This window comes from Lates calcarifer, linkage group LG9 (assembly GCF_001640805.2).
Source record: "Lates calcarifer isolate ASB-BC8 linkage group LG9, TLL_Latcal_v3, whole genome shotgun sequence".
Lineage (NCBI taxonomy): Eukaryota > Metazoa > Chordata > Actinopteri > Centropomidae > Lates > Lates calcarifer.
The window spans coordinates 13,862,041-13,879,715 of record NC_066841.1 but is presented as its reverse complement, the minus strand read 5'-3'; the positions used below and the strand labels follow the sequence as shown (position 1 = coordinate 13,879,715).

The 17,675-nt window shown below is 41.5% G+C and overlaps 1 protein-coding gene and 1 long non-coding RNA gene across 4 annotated transcripts; one reads left to right on the top strand and one right to left on the bottom strand.

Annotated features, from left to right (window-relative positions):
• The first annotated feature begins 1,160 nt into the window (after window positions 1-1,160).
• On the top strand, window positions 1,161-9,064 carry alpk2 (alpha-kinase 2). Of its 3 annotated transcripts, none has more exons than XM_018662470.2 (4): window positions 1,161-3,387; window positions 5,310-5,394; window positions 5,519-7,585; window positions 8,912-9,064. In XM_018662470.2, the coding sequence occupies exon 3, from the start codon at window positions 5,679-5,681 to the stop codon at window positions 7,218-7,220; it is 1,542 nt and encodes a 513-aa protein (XP_018517986.1). In that variant the 5' UTR covers window positions 1,161-3,387; window positions 5,310-5,394; window positions 5,519-5,678; the 3' UTR covers window positions 7,221-7,585; window positions 8,912-9,064. The 3 variants fall into 3 exon arrangements, with proteins under 3 accessions (XP_018517986.1, XP_018517985.1, XP_018517987.1); XM_018662469.2 differs by having other exon boundaries at window positions 5,506-7,585; XM_018662471.2 differs by lacking the exon at window positions 5,310-5,394.
• Window positions 9,065-14,252: 5,188 nt separating this feature from the next.
• On the bottom strand, window positions 14,253-16,772 carry LOC108874083 (uncharacterized). Its single transcript, XR_001959602.2, has 2 exons — window positions 15,482-16,772; window positions 14,253-14,846 (listed from the first exon to the last, which is right to left on the bottom strand). It is a non-coding gene; the product is annotated as an uncharacterized LOC108874083 (long non-coding RNA).
• Window positions 16,773-17,675: the final 903 nt, after the last annotated feature.

Below are 17,675 nucleotides of genomic sequence, written 5' to 3'. Positions count from 1 at the left end.
AATGGCAGCGAGTCAGAATTCATAAGTGGCACTGACTCAGCTGATGAGCTCATAACAAAGGTTTTCAGTTTCTTATGACGCAAAAACACGTAGCCACATTACCATCTCAGCTCTTGAGTTATGCAGGGCATGTGCTCTTTTGTGCGTTGCATTAAGTTGAGTAATGCTCCACAGACGGCCTCAAAGAAATACTTTGATCCCTCTGCTGCTGTTTGTCTTACACAGGAGCAACATATGTTCCTTATGTGGTCATTTTCACTGGAGTAATGTTATAAAATCAGTGTGATGGATCACTGTTTCTGTAAATTGGTGTTTACAAAGGTCTAAAAATTGTTCATCTAAACTTCCACCACATTACGTCAGCATCCCCTCTGCTTACATAAATCGTAGTTTATTATAAATGCCAAATATGGTTTGCCATTTCTTTCATAAGACTTTGGCATAGTGAGGATGTGTCTCATATCTTTCATTTGCCTGCCATGGCGCGCCTGCCTTAATTGGTTCTGGAACAGCATCCTTTAAGCCGACTCTCTCTCTCTCACGCACACACACACAAACAAAACGTGGTTGTGACGCACAGCTGGTCCTGTCTGTGGAGTTTAGGGAAAGGAGGGCAGACGCCACAGGCTGAGGAGCACTGTGCAACAACATGGTGTAAAAATATATCTCGCTTCGGTAACAGTGATACTTCTCTCTCCATGACTACATGAGTCCACGGGGCCACATCCAATCCCAAACCTCACAACAACATGCTCAAGATGGTGTAACATGTCTGAGACTGTGAGAGCATTTTCAAACATTCACTGGTGCTTAATAAAGATAAACTTTTGTATGCTTACACATAAATACCGAGCTTGTATAGTTGTACCTTTACTACTGAACACAGGAGGTGGTTATTTTTCAATTTCATGCAATGAATCTTTGTACAGATCACTTGTTGCCTAACAGTCCACCTGCCATTTACAACCCATCAGCTGTTCCTCACAGAGACCTTAATGTGTTGCTTCTGAGAACCACTCACATGCATACACACACACACATACACACACACATCTTTTAGCAGCTACATCATAACAATTTCTGCCTTATTGAAGTCCCATTCAATTGCTGCTTGGTCAGTCAGCTGATATCATGACACATCATGAGCAAAGCTTTATTTTAGATTGATATCCTTTATTTATTTTCAATACTCAAAAAGTAGTTTCAATAGAATAGAAAATGCCATTAAATATTTTCTGTAGCAAAATGAAAAAAAGATCGCCTATCTCAATGCAGAGTAACAACAACAACTCCCTCACACATGAAATAGTCCAATAATATTCCCTCTGTTGCTTAGTAGATTTACAAGGCACCACAAGAACAGGTGTACAGACACAAGTGTTACATAACGGCACGAAAAGAGTAAAAGGGCATGACATCATTTTAACAGTTTGTGTCCTCATCTTCTGTTTATGGTACCTGCACTGATAAGTCAAACCTTTTGTAGTGTGCGTGCAAATGTGAGGAGGGTTTCATTCATAAAACCTGTCACTGATTTCTCCCACATGCACACACACACTAACAATGGTGACTTCACACATTGCTTTGCCAATGCAGTTGTGGGGGGATATCAGTGTTCTCAGAGAAGTAGCAGCTAAAAATAGTCATAAACAGTCTATTTTTTTTTTCATTATTGTCAGACTTAAAATAATCAGACTTTGAGAATTACTCTTTTATTGGAAGGTCCCTGTTGTTAAACCACTATTTACAATGTGCTGATTTTAAAGTAGTTTAAGTATCCGTTCCTCTCAACTGTCACAGGAACAATGACATAACAGCCTTAAATTACAATTATAAAACTGTCCTTCAGTGTTATTATGAAACAATATTTAGGAAGCGGTTTACTGAAAGATACACAGGGAATTCACCTGCATTATGGTAGTACATGGAAAATAAGTCTCCAGCAGTGTTACAGCCAACCAAAATATAATATTGTCTCAAGTGTTTTCAAGTGGTTGGAAAGGCCTGGGGATGGTGAATGTCTGGTCTACTTAAAACATGAGATTAGTGAACACAGTAGAACGCCTGCTGCAAAAGGAAAGATTTTGTATGGCATGAAGCTAGAGACAGTGATGCACAGGAGCATTGTAGCAGGGACAGGGCACTAAAAGCTGTTAAGCAGCAGGATCATACAAGTGTAGCCTCAAGGAGACCAAGACTGAAGGAATTAGGAGAGAGAGAGAGAGATTAGTATGAGTGTTAATCTTGAGAGAAATCCAAGAAGAATTTAACTTATCTTCTCACAATGTCAGTGTGTGATGACAAATGAGTTTTGTTTAATGAAGGAGAGAGGTAGAACAAATTGTGGTAACCTGTCAGTGTTTGTTCAACTATGAAAGTGGTATCAATCTTCTAATCTACCTCTCAGCAAGAAAGCTAACAAGACTGTTTCCCCAAAATGTTTAACTATTTCTTTAAATCTAAAAAAATAAAAAAATAAAAACTTTTCTAATAAAGTATCTATGGACACTTGAAGCTTGGCATCATTGTTTCATGCCTTTAAACAAGAGAAATGCAGGCCACCATGACTATCATTATCACTTTCTGAATAACTTAAAAATCAGTGGACCATTCAAATTATTGGAAAATGGCCTGCCAGCAGGGATCAGCTTGTGTTCACCACTTATGAGATGAGTAATTTGGTTAAATGAGAGACAAAGTCACATTTAATCAGTGTCACACCGGGGTGAGATAATTGACTACTAATAATTTTCCATAAAAGCAAAGAAAGGTCTGGCCTCATTAAGTTGCTTTGGCCACTGACAACAGTGCATTGTTGCTTCGCCAGGGTGGTGAAGAGTGGTGTTAATGTTGCCAGAAACGTGACTCTCAGTGTCACAGGTGGACTGTAAACACAACAGAGGAAGAGAATTTAAATTAAAAGAATACTTTTTTATTTATTTACCGAATTCCAGTCTTATTTTTCAATGTCACACTGCAGTATTTATATGTTTTTCTGTGTATTTCCTACTATACTGCACTGAATGAAAGTCAGTTCTGTCAGCCAAATGTTTAAAACATAAAATGAATGAATGATCAACATTCAGAAGTGGCCTAAATACAAGCACTCCCATTTGTAACATTTCTTAAGCAACCAAACAGGCATTTTTTTTAGTATAAGAGTAAATCTATAAAGTAGGCCATCACTGAATCAGTCTGTAAATATAGATATCGAGTGTTAGATGTTCAAGATCGGCACATGCCCGCAATATCAGGTAACTGACTTTGTACTTGCGGGGGACAACAGTTAAAAATAGACTCACACCCCGAGACGGCTGCCTCTGCCTGAGCTCATACTGATGTCCTACATCATAGGTCTATATCCTCAACTACACGGCTATGAAAAGGGTACGTACTACTTGCATGGCTGGAAATCCCCTTCACAATCTTGACAACTGTTTTAATGCCTCAAGGAATAATAATGCTTTTATTATTTATGAGTCCACAGTGAGGTAACTTGATAGATGTTTTTTTTTTCTTTGGGAATGAAACATGTTGCCAATTACTCTGCTGACAGGCTGATACACACTCTACTTTGCTGCATGACCACTGCACACATCCTACATTTGCCAAGCATCAGAATGCATTAGGAAGCTTCCTTAAAGTAATTTACAAATATAATGAATATTGATTAATACTCGCTTATTTTTGTAATCTCTCATTGTCAGACAGTCTTGGGTATTGCTGTAGTTTGTGGTAATTATTTTCAAAACTGTGTTCAGATTTGCCAAGAGAGCGCTTTAGATCACGTCTTTCAAGCAAGTCATCCACATACATACAGCTTTAAAGATGCAGCGGGCTCTCGTGGGGGGTTGTGTGACCGAGAATGGGTCTATTTTGGCACCGACAGTCAAGATGAACTCAAATTACACTTTCTTGCTCTCAGTCACTGGGGTGCTGACAGCTTTATTGTTTTTTTAATGTCAGTGCAGATCAAGCCTTATCTAACACACTAATCAACCGTACCAACAAGATTGATTCCAGTTCAATTTAAAATATCCAAGTGCCCCTGAAAGTAGGTTACAACATAGTCATATGGATAGTCTACATGTGGTAATCACATCTAAATATGGAGTCACTGTACTATATGTGATGACCTATCAATTTAAGGAAAACTGAAACTTCTCTTGGATGGCGTTGAGATAATTTAATACAGGATGTTATTAACTGATGTACAAGGAAGTCATTTTACTGAGATACATCACCATGTTTATAGAACACTAAGTTCACTGACTTTTGACTCTAAGATTAGCACTTTATCAGGGCTATCTATTCTTTTTGAGCCTGAAAATTGTGTGAAATTTGTTGATATCCAATGTATTTTTTGATAGACTTCCGGAAAGTTCCGGAGTAAACATTTCAGGCTCGAGGGCTCAGTAAGGTGTCCTTCAGTGCAGCAGGAATGTGACAAATGCAGGTCATGGGTGAAGATGAGCTGGTATTTTTCCAGTGTCTGTGCCCGCCAGCTCTCCTCCTGCAATCTTGCGTATCAGGGAGCATGTTTTGAAGCCTCACCCTTCAACACTTTATATCAGGCCTCTGCACGTATGTCAGGTTTGCCTGCAGTGGGCAGCAAACACAGGTCATTTTAAGACATGCACTTTGAAGACAGCTAAGCTCTGATAGACAACTTAAGTGCCTAAATAACTGCAGCTGTAATCTAAAAGAAAAATCACACAAAACCTAGCTTAAGATTAAGAAACTAGTGTTACTCGAGTGCTCACGTGTGTATTGTCAAATGGTTATCAACATTTTAAGATGGTAACTACTTAAGTTATATAATTCCCTGAAAACTAAGCAAATTTTCAGTGTGTTTTACCTGACTATGAAATCACTACAGAAATGTCCAAGTGTAGTTTCAGTATCAGTATTCATTTGAAACTGCAGACTCTCTCTGCTGAATGGTTTTGTTTGATCCAGTTGAATTACAGGTTTGTTGGTATTTTATTCTCTCAGTATGTAACAATTTATAACTCTAAGGGCTTGTATATTTTAATCTGGTACGTAGGGACTGGAAAGGAAATTATTGAATGCATAATCCCACATACATGTATAATAATATACAGATAATATTAACAATCCATGTTTATTTACCTCTCTGCTGTTCAACAACAGAAATTGGAGACTCTAGTCTGGAGCCTATTAACAACACAACCACACACCAGACATTTTTATCAGCCACAGAGTAACAACAACAGGAAGGTTTCCTGTTGATAAGGTATGTCAAGTGCCCTTTAAAAGCTTCTAAAATACAGGCAACACTTTTACAGGGGCATCTCCTGCAGCCAAGATAACCATGTGACAGAAAGTGACAGCTAGAGGGAGATAGTGGGCCTTACTTCAAATAGTGAGGAGGTAAATATACACATGAGCCTCAGGTCAGAGGTCATTTGACTGTCTGACTTTACTACTTTTTTAACTACTTTCTTAAATTGTGCAATATATTTATTCTCTGGTAATGTCAAGCTTCACTTTGCAGGTACTGACAATGATAACACAAGGATACAGTTGCACCCAGGGGAGGAAATGACACCAGAAAAACCAGGCACAAACAATCGGTCACTACGCAAAAAGTTGCAGTTTGACAGTTGGAGTCTTGCTGCTGACAGTCTCCCAGAGCAGCGCAACCACTAGTCCCGATGGATCTGTCACTCCTCTGCACAGATGACCAAACACGGTCACCAGCATCTCTCACAGACAGTCAGACGGGGGATTTAGACTCTTTTTCTCTTTTACAAAGTCCCAGAGAAAACACGCTGAATTCACGCTCTGAATACAAGATAGGAGCAGAGACGGAGCCAGATCTCTCAGGCCCCGCTGACAAATCCACTGAGACTTTTTCACGACTCTCTCAGGAGAATCGCACGGACTCAGACTGTTTAAAGCTTTCATCATGCAGCTATGATATGTCAGAGTGTTTGTCACTTTGCTCAGAGCCCGTACTAAAGGATAATGACCTCAGGGTTAACACCTATTTTGGCTCAGCAGAACCTCTATTACCTCTTTTACCTCACCTCTCTCATGACCTCATTTCACCCCCATCTGAAACTTTCTCAGAGTTTTACATTAAACAAGAGCCATCCCTCGCCTTTTCTCTCATTCAAGACAACACTACACCTGAACCTTTTGGGGTCATGTCATCTGTTTCTAAGGGTTTGATGGAGCTGTCTACCACTGAGCCTCTCTCCAGGCCCAGCTTCAGCTCAGAGCACATTCAAGCCACTTCTCCATTAAGGTCGTTATCACCTCACTCAGATAGTTTAGAGAGTGACACAGCTATAGCGCCTGTGTCAGACCTTTATATCTTCGAAAGTGAGACACAGGACTTTATCCTGAGCCCCAATGCAGATCCCCATGAGATTAAATGTCCCGAATGCCAGCCATTATCAGAAACAGATGGAGAAAAGACACACCATGACTCTGATAGGCACGTCCTGATGTGTGATTCAGCAGACGTGCAGGCAAAATGTCATCACAGCTCTGCTGAGGAACGGGCTGTGGTGGACTATGAGTCAGACGTGGGCCAACATACCTGGCTGAGTCCACCTGCTGTGGATGCCTGCGAGGTGAGCTTGGTGTCAGGAAATGATGCGAGACGAGAGAAAGCAGAGGTCACTGGTTTGACCCCAGAGAGCGACAGCCCCATCGAGCTGTGGCTGGACGCGTGCCAGTATCTAGCAGTAGAGGATTCAGAAGACAGGGGTGTTTTGGACAGGACAAGTCATTCTGTGACGCAAGGAGGACTCTCAGCGACCATGAGTGACTTATCTTTTCTACCAGGAGAGACACAAGTGTCAGGTTACAACCCTGTTGGTAGTGAATGGATTGGTTGGCCAAGTGAAAACGACAGAGGTTGGGGGCCACCGGTTGAGAGGTGGTCATCAGTGGACAGCTGGGCAACCGCTCTGTCAGACTGGACTGAGATCATCGCCGCCCCACCGGAGGACATCACAGCTGCCTTCACAGAGATAGGGGCTGAGATAGATGCTTTGACACAGGCGCTAGCAGAGGTAAATACCGGTGAAGACACAGAGGCGTCTAAAGAAGGACAGAGTCAGGAGACAGCAGTGCAGGCGCAATCACAGCCACCCATGGGTGTCAAGGATCAGCCCCTAGAGACACAAAACATCCCAGAGAGCTCTGTCCTCTGGGATGAGCTGCTTCGAAGCTGCAGGACCTGAGCTCAGAGACAGAGAGGGCTCCCGGAGCGCTGAATCTTTGTGTGATTCAACACCTACTGCTAAAGGAGGAAAGGAGCCAAAGGAAATCCAGAGCAGCCAGGCTGAGTCCTTTACATGCCCCATTCAACCACACTTATCCATGGGTTCATCCAGTGCTACGGCGGCCTCTCCTGCAAGATATGGTGTAGATGCCTTCTCTGGAGCTACCTCTTTTGCTGATACAGAGCTTTCTCAGTTTGGTGGATATGTTGAGTCCTTGGAGGACATACATTTTTATCAGCAATGAAGATCCAGTCATACTGAGTATAGTAGAGGATACAGATTTGGAAGAACTAAATGCACATACAGAGCTAATAATTGGGGAGGTAAGATGACCTATTATATATATAGTATTGGTTATTTTTATCATTGTATTGTAAGATTTATAGAAGTGATTGACAGGTGAAAGTTTGTGCTCTGCTTGATGTGAAAAGCATGAAATATGAGTGGATATTTCACAACCAAACTTGGGAACCGCATGTGCTTTTTCCTGTGTGTTGGTCCCACACACTCACAAACATACAACACTTTCTCTGGAGTGTGTGGCAAAGAGAGGGTGGGAGAGAGAGAGAGAGAGAGAGAGAGAGAGAGAGCAGTGGAAAGATTCACCCTTTACGATAGAGAAAATAACAGCGATCACCTTCACATCAGTCATGCTGGCCAACAGATAAATCAGTCATGCGCTTTGGAAACGCGGCCAGAACGTTAAGAGACATTCCCACTCCTGCCCTTGTCAGTGTTGTCATACCTACAGTATTGTTAACCGGTCAGGAGTTACAGTCCACATATCCACGTATGTCACCACACATGAGACTCACGAGTATTGTCGCCTTGCTTTGAATTGGAGCCATTCAGTTTGCACCCCCACGGACTGTCACCCAGGGTTGTTTCTGTATTATTGGTTAAGTCATTTGGCTCCCATCTCAAAGACTGACAGCTGTGTGAGCTGAAGGAATCGGGAGTGCCTGAGAGGGAAAACTTCAGATGGACAGAAATGGCATCTAATAATAGCTGAGAGTTCAATGATAATAGCATGCATCCATGGCGTGTCAGGGTGGAGGGCTGAGAGGAGAGCACAGCTGAGGACTGAAACACGACCTCCCCCCTTGCTCCCTCTCTCTCTCTCTCTCTCTCTCTCTCTCTCTCTCTCTTTGTACGTACCCTTTAACACACCCATTCCCACCGCATCTCCTATAAAAACCCAGGATCAGGACCCCAACAGGGGAGACTGCTTTTTGATTGGCTTAGGTGAGCAGGGCATAACTGAAGCTCCCATCTATAACAGTGGCACTGTAAGGTTCATTTGCATGCAGGACATATGGACTGCGGGATTGGATATAGAAGCATGGTGTTTCATAAACGTCTGCTTTGTGGCTCTATAGAAAGGTATGTGTTGAACAGAAAATTGAAACAGGTCTGAACTGGCATGGTATTGTAACCTTCTGTCAAACCTTCCTTTAAATTAACTACCTGTTTAGTGATACTATGTACAGTATTATTACATATATAACCTATCATATCACAGACTCAGTGAAGTCTGACAGTCTTACACTCAAATGATTGAAATTCTAATCAATAAAATGTCTAAAAAATATGCAATTTTGTAAAATTAACTAACATAATTATTATTATTTGCACATTTTCATTATCAGTCCCTTGGAGATGAACTGTGTGAAGTAACAGATGAACAAAGTATCTCCGGGCCGGGCTTGGTGGCCAAGCAGGAAGCTAAAAGGAGCTTTGGGCCAGCCAAGGTTGATGGTGAAGGAACCAAATCTTCAGCAGATCCTCATTTCCTCACCACCCACGCTCTGACAAACTCACACGTGCCAGGTGTGGACACACAACCTGGCCTGGAAGTCAACATTCACACACACGTGTCGCCTGACACTTTACCAGACCTTGACGGAGCATGTCAGGTGGAGCCACAGTGGGGGAGTCCTAAGTTTATTATGCCCTTAGCTCCCCTCGGTATCGGCTCCTCCCTCGCCTGCCTGACAAGCAGCAGTTTGGAAGGCGATCAGATTTGCAAAAGGTCTCTCAATGACAACAGAGACTTCAGTTGTGATCACGTACAACCCTTTGCTCCCTGGCCAACCGCGGATGGGATTACTGACAAACCATCCCTGGAAGGTGGCGAGGAGCTGATTCATAAAAAGGAAAATACAATAGACTCTGCTGAGAAATCCTCACTAGAGGGACAACTGGGCTTGCACACTAGCTGCACTTCTGAGTGTTTCCTCACTGAGAGAAAAACAATAATTGAAGAGATTGATGACCTCAGTAGAGAACTATCAAACTTGGCTGTTATCCCTGCAGATCATTTCATCGTCTCAGAGGAGAACCGTGTTGCCATCATCACTTTAGACTTAAATGACCCATTTGTCTCCAGGGTTGCAAAACCTATTGCCACAGCTGTACCATCCGAGAGGGCTGAGCTGAATCAGAAAACAGCAGAGAAGATGCCTCACAAAACTCACAAGAACACCTCGGAGAGCAAAACACGCTCCAAAAAGGACAAATCGGCCGGCCATCATCATGGTACGCAGGCCTCCAAGAAGCAGGAGAATTTATCTCATCATGTCTCAGCACAGCAGACCTGCAAACAGCAAGAAAACCTCCCTCTTACCAGAGAAAATCATACCAGTGAGAACACTCCGGCTGGACTTGAGGACAGTCAGGCTAAATTGGGGATTGAGACCGATGTGACAGCTGAGAAGGCTCCAAGCAAACCACACAGCAAAAAGAAAAAGAAACACAGTCAGAACACAACAGCACTTAAGAGTGTGGGGGAGCCACTGGTTGAAGTAGAGAATGGAGCAAAACCAAAGACTGCAAAAGGAAGAATTGAAATGTTCGAGGCCAAGCTGGGTGCTAAAGCTGAGAAAGCTCAAAAGGACAGTGAGCAGTCAGATGGTGCAGAGAAAAAGACTCAGCTGCTAGAGGCTAAATCTTCCCAGGGAGAGCAACGTCCACATCACGGCAGAGCATAAAGACCACCAGCAAAAAAACTTCACCAGTCCCCTGAACGATGACGTTGTTAAAAGACGACGCTTATCAGAGGATAAGTTTGGGAAGATTTTGAGTGTTTTGGAGTCTAAACTACCAAAACCAGATGTTTCTATCAAGGCAAAGGAACAGGAGTCCAAAGTTGATGCTGAAGCAACTCGTAAAAAGGCGTACAGTGAAGTGGTCAAACAGAAAATCCCACCCAAGGAAGGTAAGGAATATTCATTAAACAATTATGTCTTTAAAGCATGCTTATATGATACATTGTCAGCATAAGAACAGTTTTCCAACATTCCCCTCCATACACATTATTCAACCTCATAATAAAAGCATACAATAATGTCTGCAGATCTCAAGGTGGTGCAGCCCATCCAGGCAGTGCCAGTGAGCGGGGACCCTCAGAGCCTGTGCCTGTGGTGTCAGTTTGCAGCCGTCTTCTCCAACTACACTGTCACCTGGAGCAGAGAGGGAACTGTCCTCGCTGAGATCAAGAGAAGGTATTTAGTTTCATCATATGTGATTTTTCACAAATGTTATACTGACACTTAATACACTCATTTAGTATAAGTGAAGCTATAATCTACAGCATTAGCATCAAGAGAAAGTAGGACAGCAGACTGAAAAATTGTTATGCAATACTACTACAGTTTGCTTCCTTAAAACTTACCTTTTTTGCACAGCTGTAGCTGCTGTTGTATAACCTCTACCTTCTATATATATAAATCTGTCTATAGCCAGCTTCACTCGCTTAATACTCTATCCAACATGAACTCTAGAAGAGAAACAACTGAGACAGTAACATATCAGCTGACTCAAATCATATCTTTTTGACATACAAAGGGTCCTAGGATTGCCAAAATATATTTAAATGTGATACTAAATCCAAATGTCAGATTATTTTCTACTCTAATGGCAGAAGGATTTCTGTTTATTTTGTGACCTCTCTCTGAAGTGCAGGGGATGAGAGCAGAGTGTCACTCACCATCTCCAATGCTTCTCACAAAGACTTGGGCAAGTACCAGTGTCGGCTCAGCAGCTTGCATGGATCAGTCGCCCTGGACTACCTGCTAACATATGAAGGTGAAAAAAAAAAGATTGCCGTAAGCATTGTTTGAAATGTGTGCCCAACTAGATTTAAAGTGGTTGACAAAAAACTCTGCATTTCTTCACAGTGCTCAGTGAGATTGTCATTCCTCCATCTACAAAGACCATCTCATGTGAGTTGTGATCTCAGAACAAAATTAATTACATTACAAAATGTCTTTGTTTTGTTTTGGATTTTGGCAGACAGCTGTTGATATTTGATCTTTTTTTCCAGCTGCTCCTGTAGAGTTGGGAAGTGAAGAGGAGGATGTCCACTGTTCTAGGCTGATGTTTAAAGAAGATTTCCTGTCTGACCAGTACTTTGAAAACAATCTTCCTGTCAGCATTGTCACCGAAAAGGTCCACTTTGGGGAGGGGATGCACCGGCGGGCTTTCCGGACCAAGCTGCAGGCGGGTCAGATACCCCTTTTACTGCCGGGACACTCCTGCGTTCTCAAAGTTCACAACGCCATCAGCTACGGGACCAAGAACAACGACGAACTCATTCAGAAGAACTTTAACTTGGCTGTGGAGGTAAGAACCTCACAGCTACGTCTAATGTCTTATGCTAGGCACTGTACATGTTACATCAGAATGCAATGTCATCTGTTTTCTGCTCCGTAGGAATGTCAGGTCCAGAATACAGCAAGAGAGTACATCAAAGGGTACACTGCTGCAGCTCAGTCTTTTGAAGCCTTTCGGAGAGATCCCAGAGTGAGTGGCATATCTGATGAACTGTACACTACTGCTAACACTCTGCAGCATGTCCACACTCTTATAGCTGACATTACTTTGTTTAATGATCATGACCAGGATCATTCCTATCTACCTGGTTCACCGTCCAACTAATGACATCCCCTACGCCACACTGGAGGAGGAGCTGATCGGCGACTTTGTCAAGTATTCGGTCAAGGATGGCAAAGAGATCAACCTGCTGAGACGTGACTCGGAAGCGGGACAGAAGTGTTGTGCTTTCCAGCACTGGGTCTACCACAACACTGAGGGCAACCTGCTGGTAACAGACATGCAAGGTCAGGAAAATTATTAAGATATTTGCAAATAAACAAGTTCAGAAATGGTTGTATCTGCAAAGTATTGTGGTTCAAATTATGATCTACAATCTTTTATATTAATTTATTTTTGTGTTTTCAGGAGTGGGAATGAAACTTACTGATGTGGGAATAGCCACCTGTAAGAAAGGGTGAGTATTTATTTAATTTTTTTGGGAACAAGAGCAGTTATGGATGCTAAGTTGAAGTATGCAAATTGATGTATTCATTCATTTCTTTTCAGATATAAAGGCTTCAAAGGAAACTGTGCCACTTCCTTCATTGACCAGTTCAAAGCCTTGCACCAGTGCAACAAGTACTGCGAGATCCTGGGCCTCACATCCCTGCAGCCGAAAGCCAAAAAGCCCTCATCCGCTCCGAAACCCAAACCCCAACCTTCCTGCTGCACCCAAGAAGAAAACCTTTGGGCCAACAGTGAAGGGCAAGTCATAACAAGAGGGGGAATTCACGGACAAAGGTTGCGATTATTTGTTGAAATTGTGACATTTGGTTTGCTTCTCTGACTTGGACCTCTTCACGCAGAGCCTGACCCAACAAAGGGGTCAATACCCTGGGCTGCCACAGGCCCAGACGAGACAAACACATCTGAATCTGAGGGGAGTGATTCTTTCACAACCATAAGAGAGCTTGCTTCATCTCACATTTCATCAACATTTGAGACAGAGATTTTTATTTTAATGCAGATTTCACCACAGATGCGTGTCTGTATGAGGGTTTTTTGTGCTATATTTATAATCTAGGGGGAAAAAAAACCTTATTTCATGATTTTTTGGAAAAAACTGTGACAAATTTAACAAACACTTGAAAAAGTTACACAACGTAGTTTGTCTACAGTGCTGAACTGTGATGTCTTAGATTGCTTTATTGAGGATGGGTGATGATTTTTCTTTACAGATCAGTGCTGAGTTATACTTGTTTTCTACTTCTGTATCAAACTATTAGTTCATTAAATTAATGAACTTGTTAATTAATTGCTTAGAGAAAATGTCTTTGAAGTAGGTTGTATGTTAAAATACAGTATAAAGGACATACTGTATGTTATTTGGGGATGAGTTACACAGTATGAGTGGGTGGATTTCGCATTTGGTTTGTGAGGTAACGAAGGTATTTGATGAAGGTGTATTCACTTTAATGCTACATTATTATTATAATACTTATAATACTGATTCACAGTGAGCTCATGTTTATATTCTGGAAACAAAAAAAGACTTTTTGTACACAAAAAGCTCACGTAAAGTATAACTGAATGTATTCAATGAAACTGATTTATTCATTTGTCATTTTATTATCTGATGAAATTCTGTTTGTTAGATTGATTTCACATTTCTGGCATCATTTCAAGGATCTATATAATGCACTGGTCTGGCTCGAAGTAAGTGAAACTACAAGTGAACTAAAATCAATAATCACACCACACTAACCTGACAACCACAGCCTGAGCTACTTACATACACAGTCCATATGATCTCAGCAGCGTTTCTCCAACTGTCACTGTCATAAACCTCTCTGTCCTACTCTCACTGTTGCCTTTTAAATCCCTGACCCAAATTGCCAGCATGGCTGTTTCAGGTTGAGGCTGTGGCCAATGTGTAAGAAAAACAGTAGGTCTTTGTTATTAAAGAGATGTTGCTGGTTGAGTATGCTTTCTGATTGGGATTGTTTCTGGGATTGGGGGGAGTATTGCAACATGACTTTGACCATGTGCGTGTGCTAACATGCAAATATCTGCTTGTGCGTGTGAATGGGGCTGGGGGTTGAAGGATTTTACAAAATGTGAACATGTTTTGTTTCATTCTTGGGAATGGCTAATGTGCAAACGGTCACTAAAACAAAAAATAACAAAACTTTATTTACATCATTTGCATGATTAAAAACAATTGTACAGCCGTAAAAAACAGTGTTACAATCGCTTAAATTAGATGACCTGTTTACATGTTGGAAAAGCTTGAACGATAACAGCGAAAGAAATGGCAGGAGCATGAAAACAAATAGGCCGTCTATTCCTATCTATACTTACTGGAGAATGTCTCTGGCAGCAAATTAGCACCTCAAATGCAAAAGAAAGTAGGTCACACTCACAGGCTCGAGATCATGTACAATGTATCAACACACTACATCTATTTCTATCTCTGCCCCTCCTGCATGGTGTAACGTGTCCCAAGCTATAGCCGCTATCGACACATGGGGACACATTATCAGGCTTTGCAGCATGTGTAGGCAAACAAATGGGAGAAAGGGGGGAAAAAACAGGAAATAGAGGGAATAACTGAGGTCCTTTTCACACTGTAGCTATTTAGTGTGATAATGGCGTTTGATACACAGGACACAAACACCATTGTCACACTCCACAGCTCTGGAGGACAACGTTTGCTGTAGATATGCGGATGGATGGTGCTGCTAAGAGAGACACTGGTGCCTGGATGACCTGGTGACATGAGGGGGGAAAAAAGTTGTTTGTTGATGTAGGGAATCAGTAAAGAGCAAATGGAGTGAGGGAGAGTGGAAAAAAAGGGAGAGAGGAACAAATGTTAAGGTTCACATGGTGTTAGTGTATGGTGGTGGTGGTGTGGAAAACTCATTAGCTAAAATTACAGTATGATTTATGATTTGCCATGTATATTTATACCCATTTACAACAACTCTGTGCCAAAAATAAACCATAGAAAACGGAAAGTGTCTAAAGTCCAGTCATGTCTTTCTCTGCTGATTGTGGGGATGACTGCAGCTGTGTGTGCATGTGTGAGAAAGCAACAAAGTGAGAGAACATCTGTGTGATCCTCTTTTCCCAACATAACAATCAATCTTGCATGAATTTTTGTAAAATGTTGTTAATAAATACAAATTGTCCAGACTGTGTGTGTCACCTTAGATTCTATGCTATCTTCACTGTTTCTGCTTTTAACTTATTACATCACATTTGTGAGCTGAAAATGGTACTCGTTTTTTTTTTTGTTTTTTTTTTAGCCGTTAAATTTGACATAGCAAGTGAATGATGAACTTTGCAAATAACAGTGTGAGTTACATGTATTCAGACCCGCTGCAGGACAACAACCAACTCACCTCAAATTTCTAAAGTGGATCCTCTTTCCAGAGCCACTCAGTCATACCCAGCAGTCAGTCTCCTGCCCCTGCTTCTCCCAGCTACTCTCTTTTCTCTGTTCTTTTTGCACCAACTTGTTACATTTATGTCTCCCGACTCTTTTTTTTTTTCTGTTCCCCAAACACTTAAAAGTCCAGTAGTGCATCCGCAGCTGCAGGTCCACGAGGTGATCCGTGGTGCATTTTGGTTTGGGTCCCGTCCCGTCCAAGTCTTTATGTAGACAGAGCAGAGTTTGGACAAACAGCCAGTTCCACATTAGTGATAAGCTACAGGGGAAGTATTGATCGACCCTGACCAGAGGTAGAGGGGTGAGGGGTGGAAAAGGAGGGCGGGGGGTGTATACCAAAAAACTGGTGAGGCAACAGGGCCTTAAAAGCAAAGTTTCACTGATAGATCCTGACTGAAGACTTGAAAGACCGCAAAATGAGCAAGGTGCACAACCAGCAGACACAGTATGGAGTGAAATGAAGTTAAAATCTTTCCATGTGTTTATTCCATATGTTCAAAATCTTCACTGCATTTACCCAAAAGCAAAGAATGTTAAAGAAAAATGTCCCCATGAACAAAATCCCAAGTTCTCAGTAGTTAACATTTAATGGATAGAAAATAGTTAATAGGTACAGTATAAGTAGTGATATGCCATGTCGCCAAGGGTCAGTTTCATTCTAAAACCTGTCAACTAGAGGGCGCTAATAAAAGCAGTCCTTTAACTAGGGGGGTCTCGTCCCTTTAATATTAAAAAGCTACTGCACATTAACTGTATGTGTCTATCAGAAACTGTTATAAAAAACTGTAATTTACTGTTTCTGTTCTTTCTCTACAATATAGTTGTTTTTTATTCAAGGCACTAAACCTCAGACATTACATTTCTCTGTATGTTTCATCTTCTAAAACACAGTGAGCTACAGTGCAGTGATACTGTAATGCTAGAAAGTATATGTAAAACAGATGCTCTCTACATACACTGCACCATTTTGCCAGCAATCAAAAGGAGAAAAAATGCATTCGCTGCCATACATTTGGAGTTTATAGCAGTGATGGTTGGGGTCATTAGGGTAAAGTTAAAATACAGAGCTGCTTGCAGACACACACTGCAAGAACACTGACAGTGATCTTTAGTTCTCCTGAGCATTTGATTATGTTAGGAAGGAATATTGTGTTAAAATTAAGAATTTGGCAAGTGCAGTGTGTGCAATCTGCTTTGGAAAACTAGCCAAAGCTGGTTTTAAATTCTGTATTTAAAAAAAAAAAAAAAAAAAAACTGGCAAATTCTTCTTTTTTTTTTAATACTGCATGGGCTTTTAAAATCAAATATTTGAAGGTTTGCCAGATGAGATTCACAGATGAAGTAATATTAGACAGAGGAATATTGAGTATTAGAATAAGCAATGCTTCCAATTTACTCCCATCCTTTTTCAGTCATTGCTGCATGTCAGGGTTTCATTAAGGTCACTGCTCTGACGTAACGCAGAAATAGAGAACTGTGAGAGACTGACAGACGGTAAAGAGTCAGACTGGGAGGCCTCACCTTTACTAGAATGGCCTCGTCTTTTACAGGAAACCAAAGTGATGTGTTTGAACTTTGATTCATTCTATTAACAGTAATGTTAATATTTTAGTCCACTTATATGCAGCTCAAACAACAGATTTGTTCTCATTTGTACTTCGTGACTTTTTCTTTTTTTTCCGAGCAGGTGGAATGTTTTTGAAGGTGGATCTAAAGAAGAGTTGGCTGTCGGTTTGTTTGTGACCAGATCGAGGATAGGAGGTCTCGATAAAATGTTCCCGGACTGGCAGGGTGGCTTTTATTTGCTTGTCCTTGGAGCTGATAACTCCTAGATTGCCTGTGTGAATGAACTGAGGTCCCTTCACCACACCACGTGCGAACACACACACACACACAGAGAGAGAGAGAGAGTGACAAAGAGTTTTAAGTCTTATTAATTTCTAAAGACAGGTACACTTATTCTCTGAAATCTCTGAAAGGTGTTTTTATCAACAGGTGTTTGGATGTGAGGAAACTGTGATGTGATTGGCTGGATTTCAAGAATTCATCTATAATGTGAATCAATGAAAACAGTGACCCTCGGCAGCAGCAGCAGCAGCACCCATCCATGTTGGAGTACAGCCTGTGACCTCCTGTTAAAGGGTCAT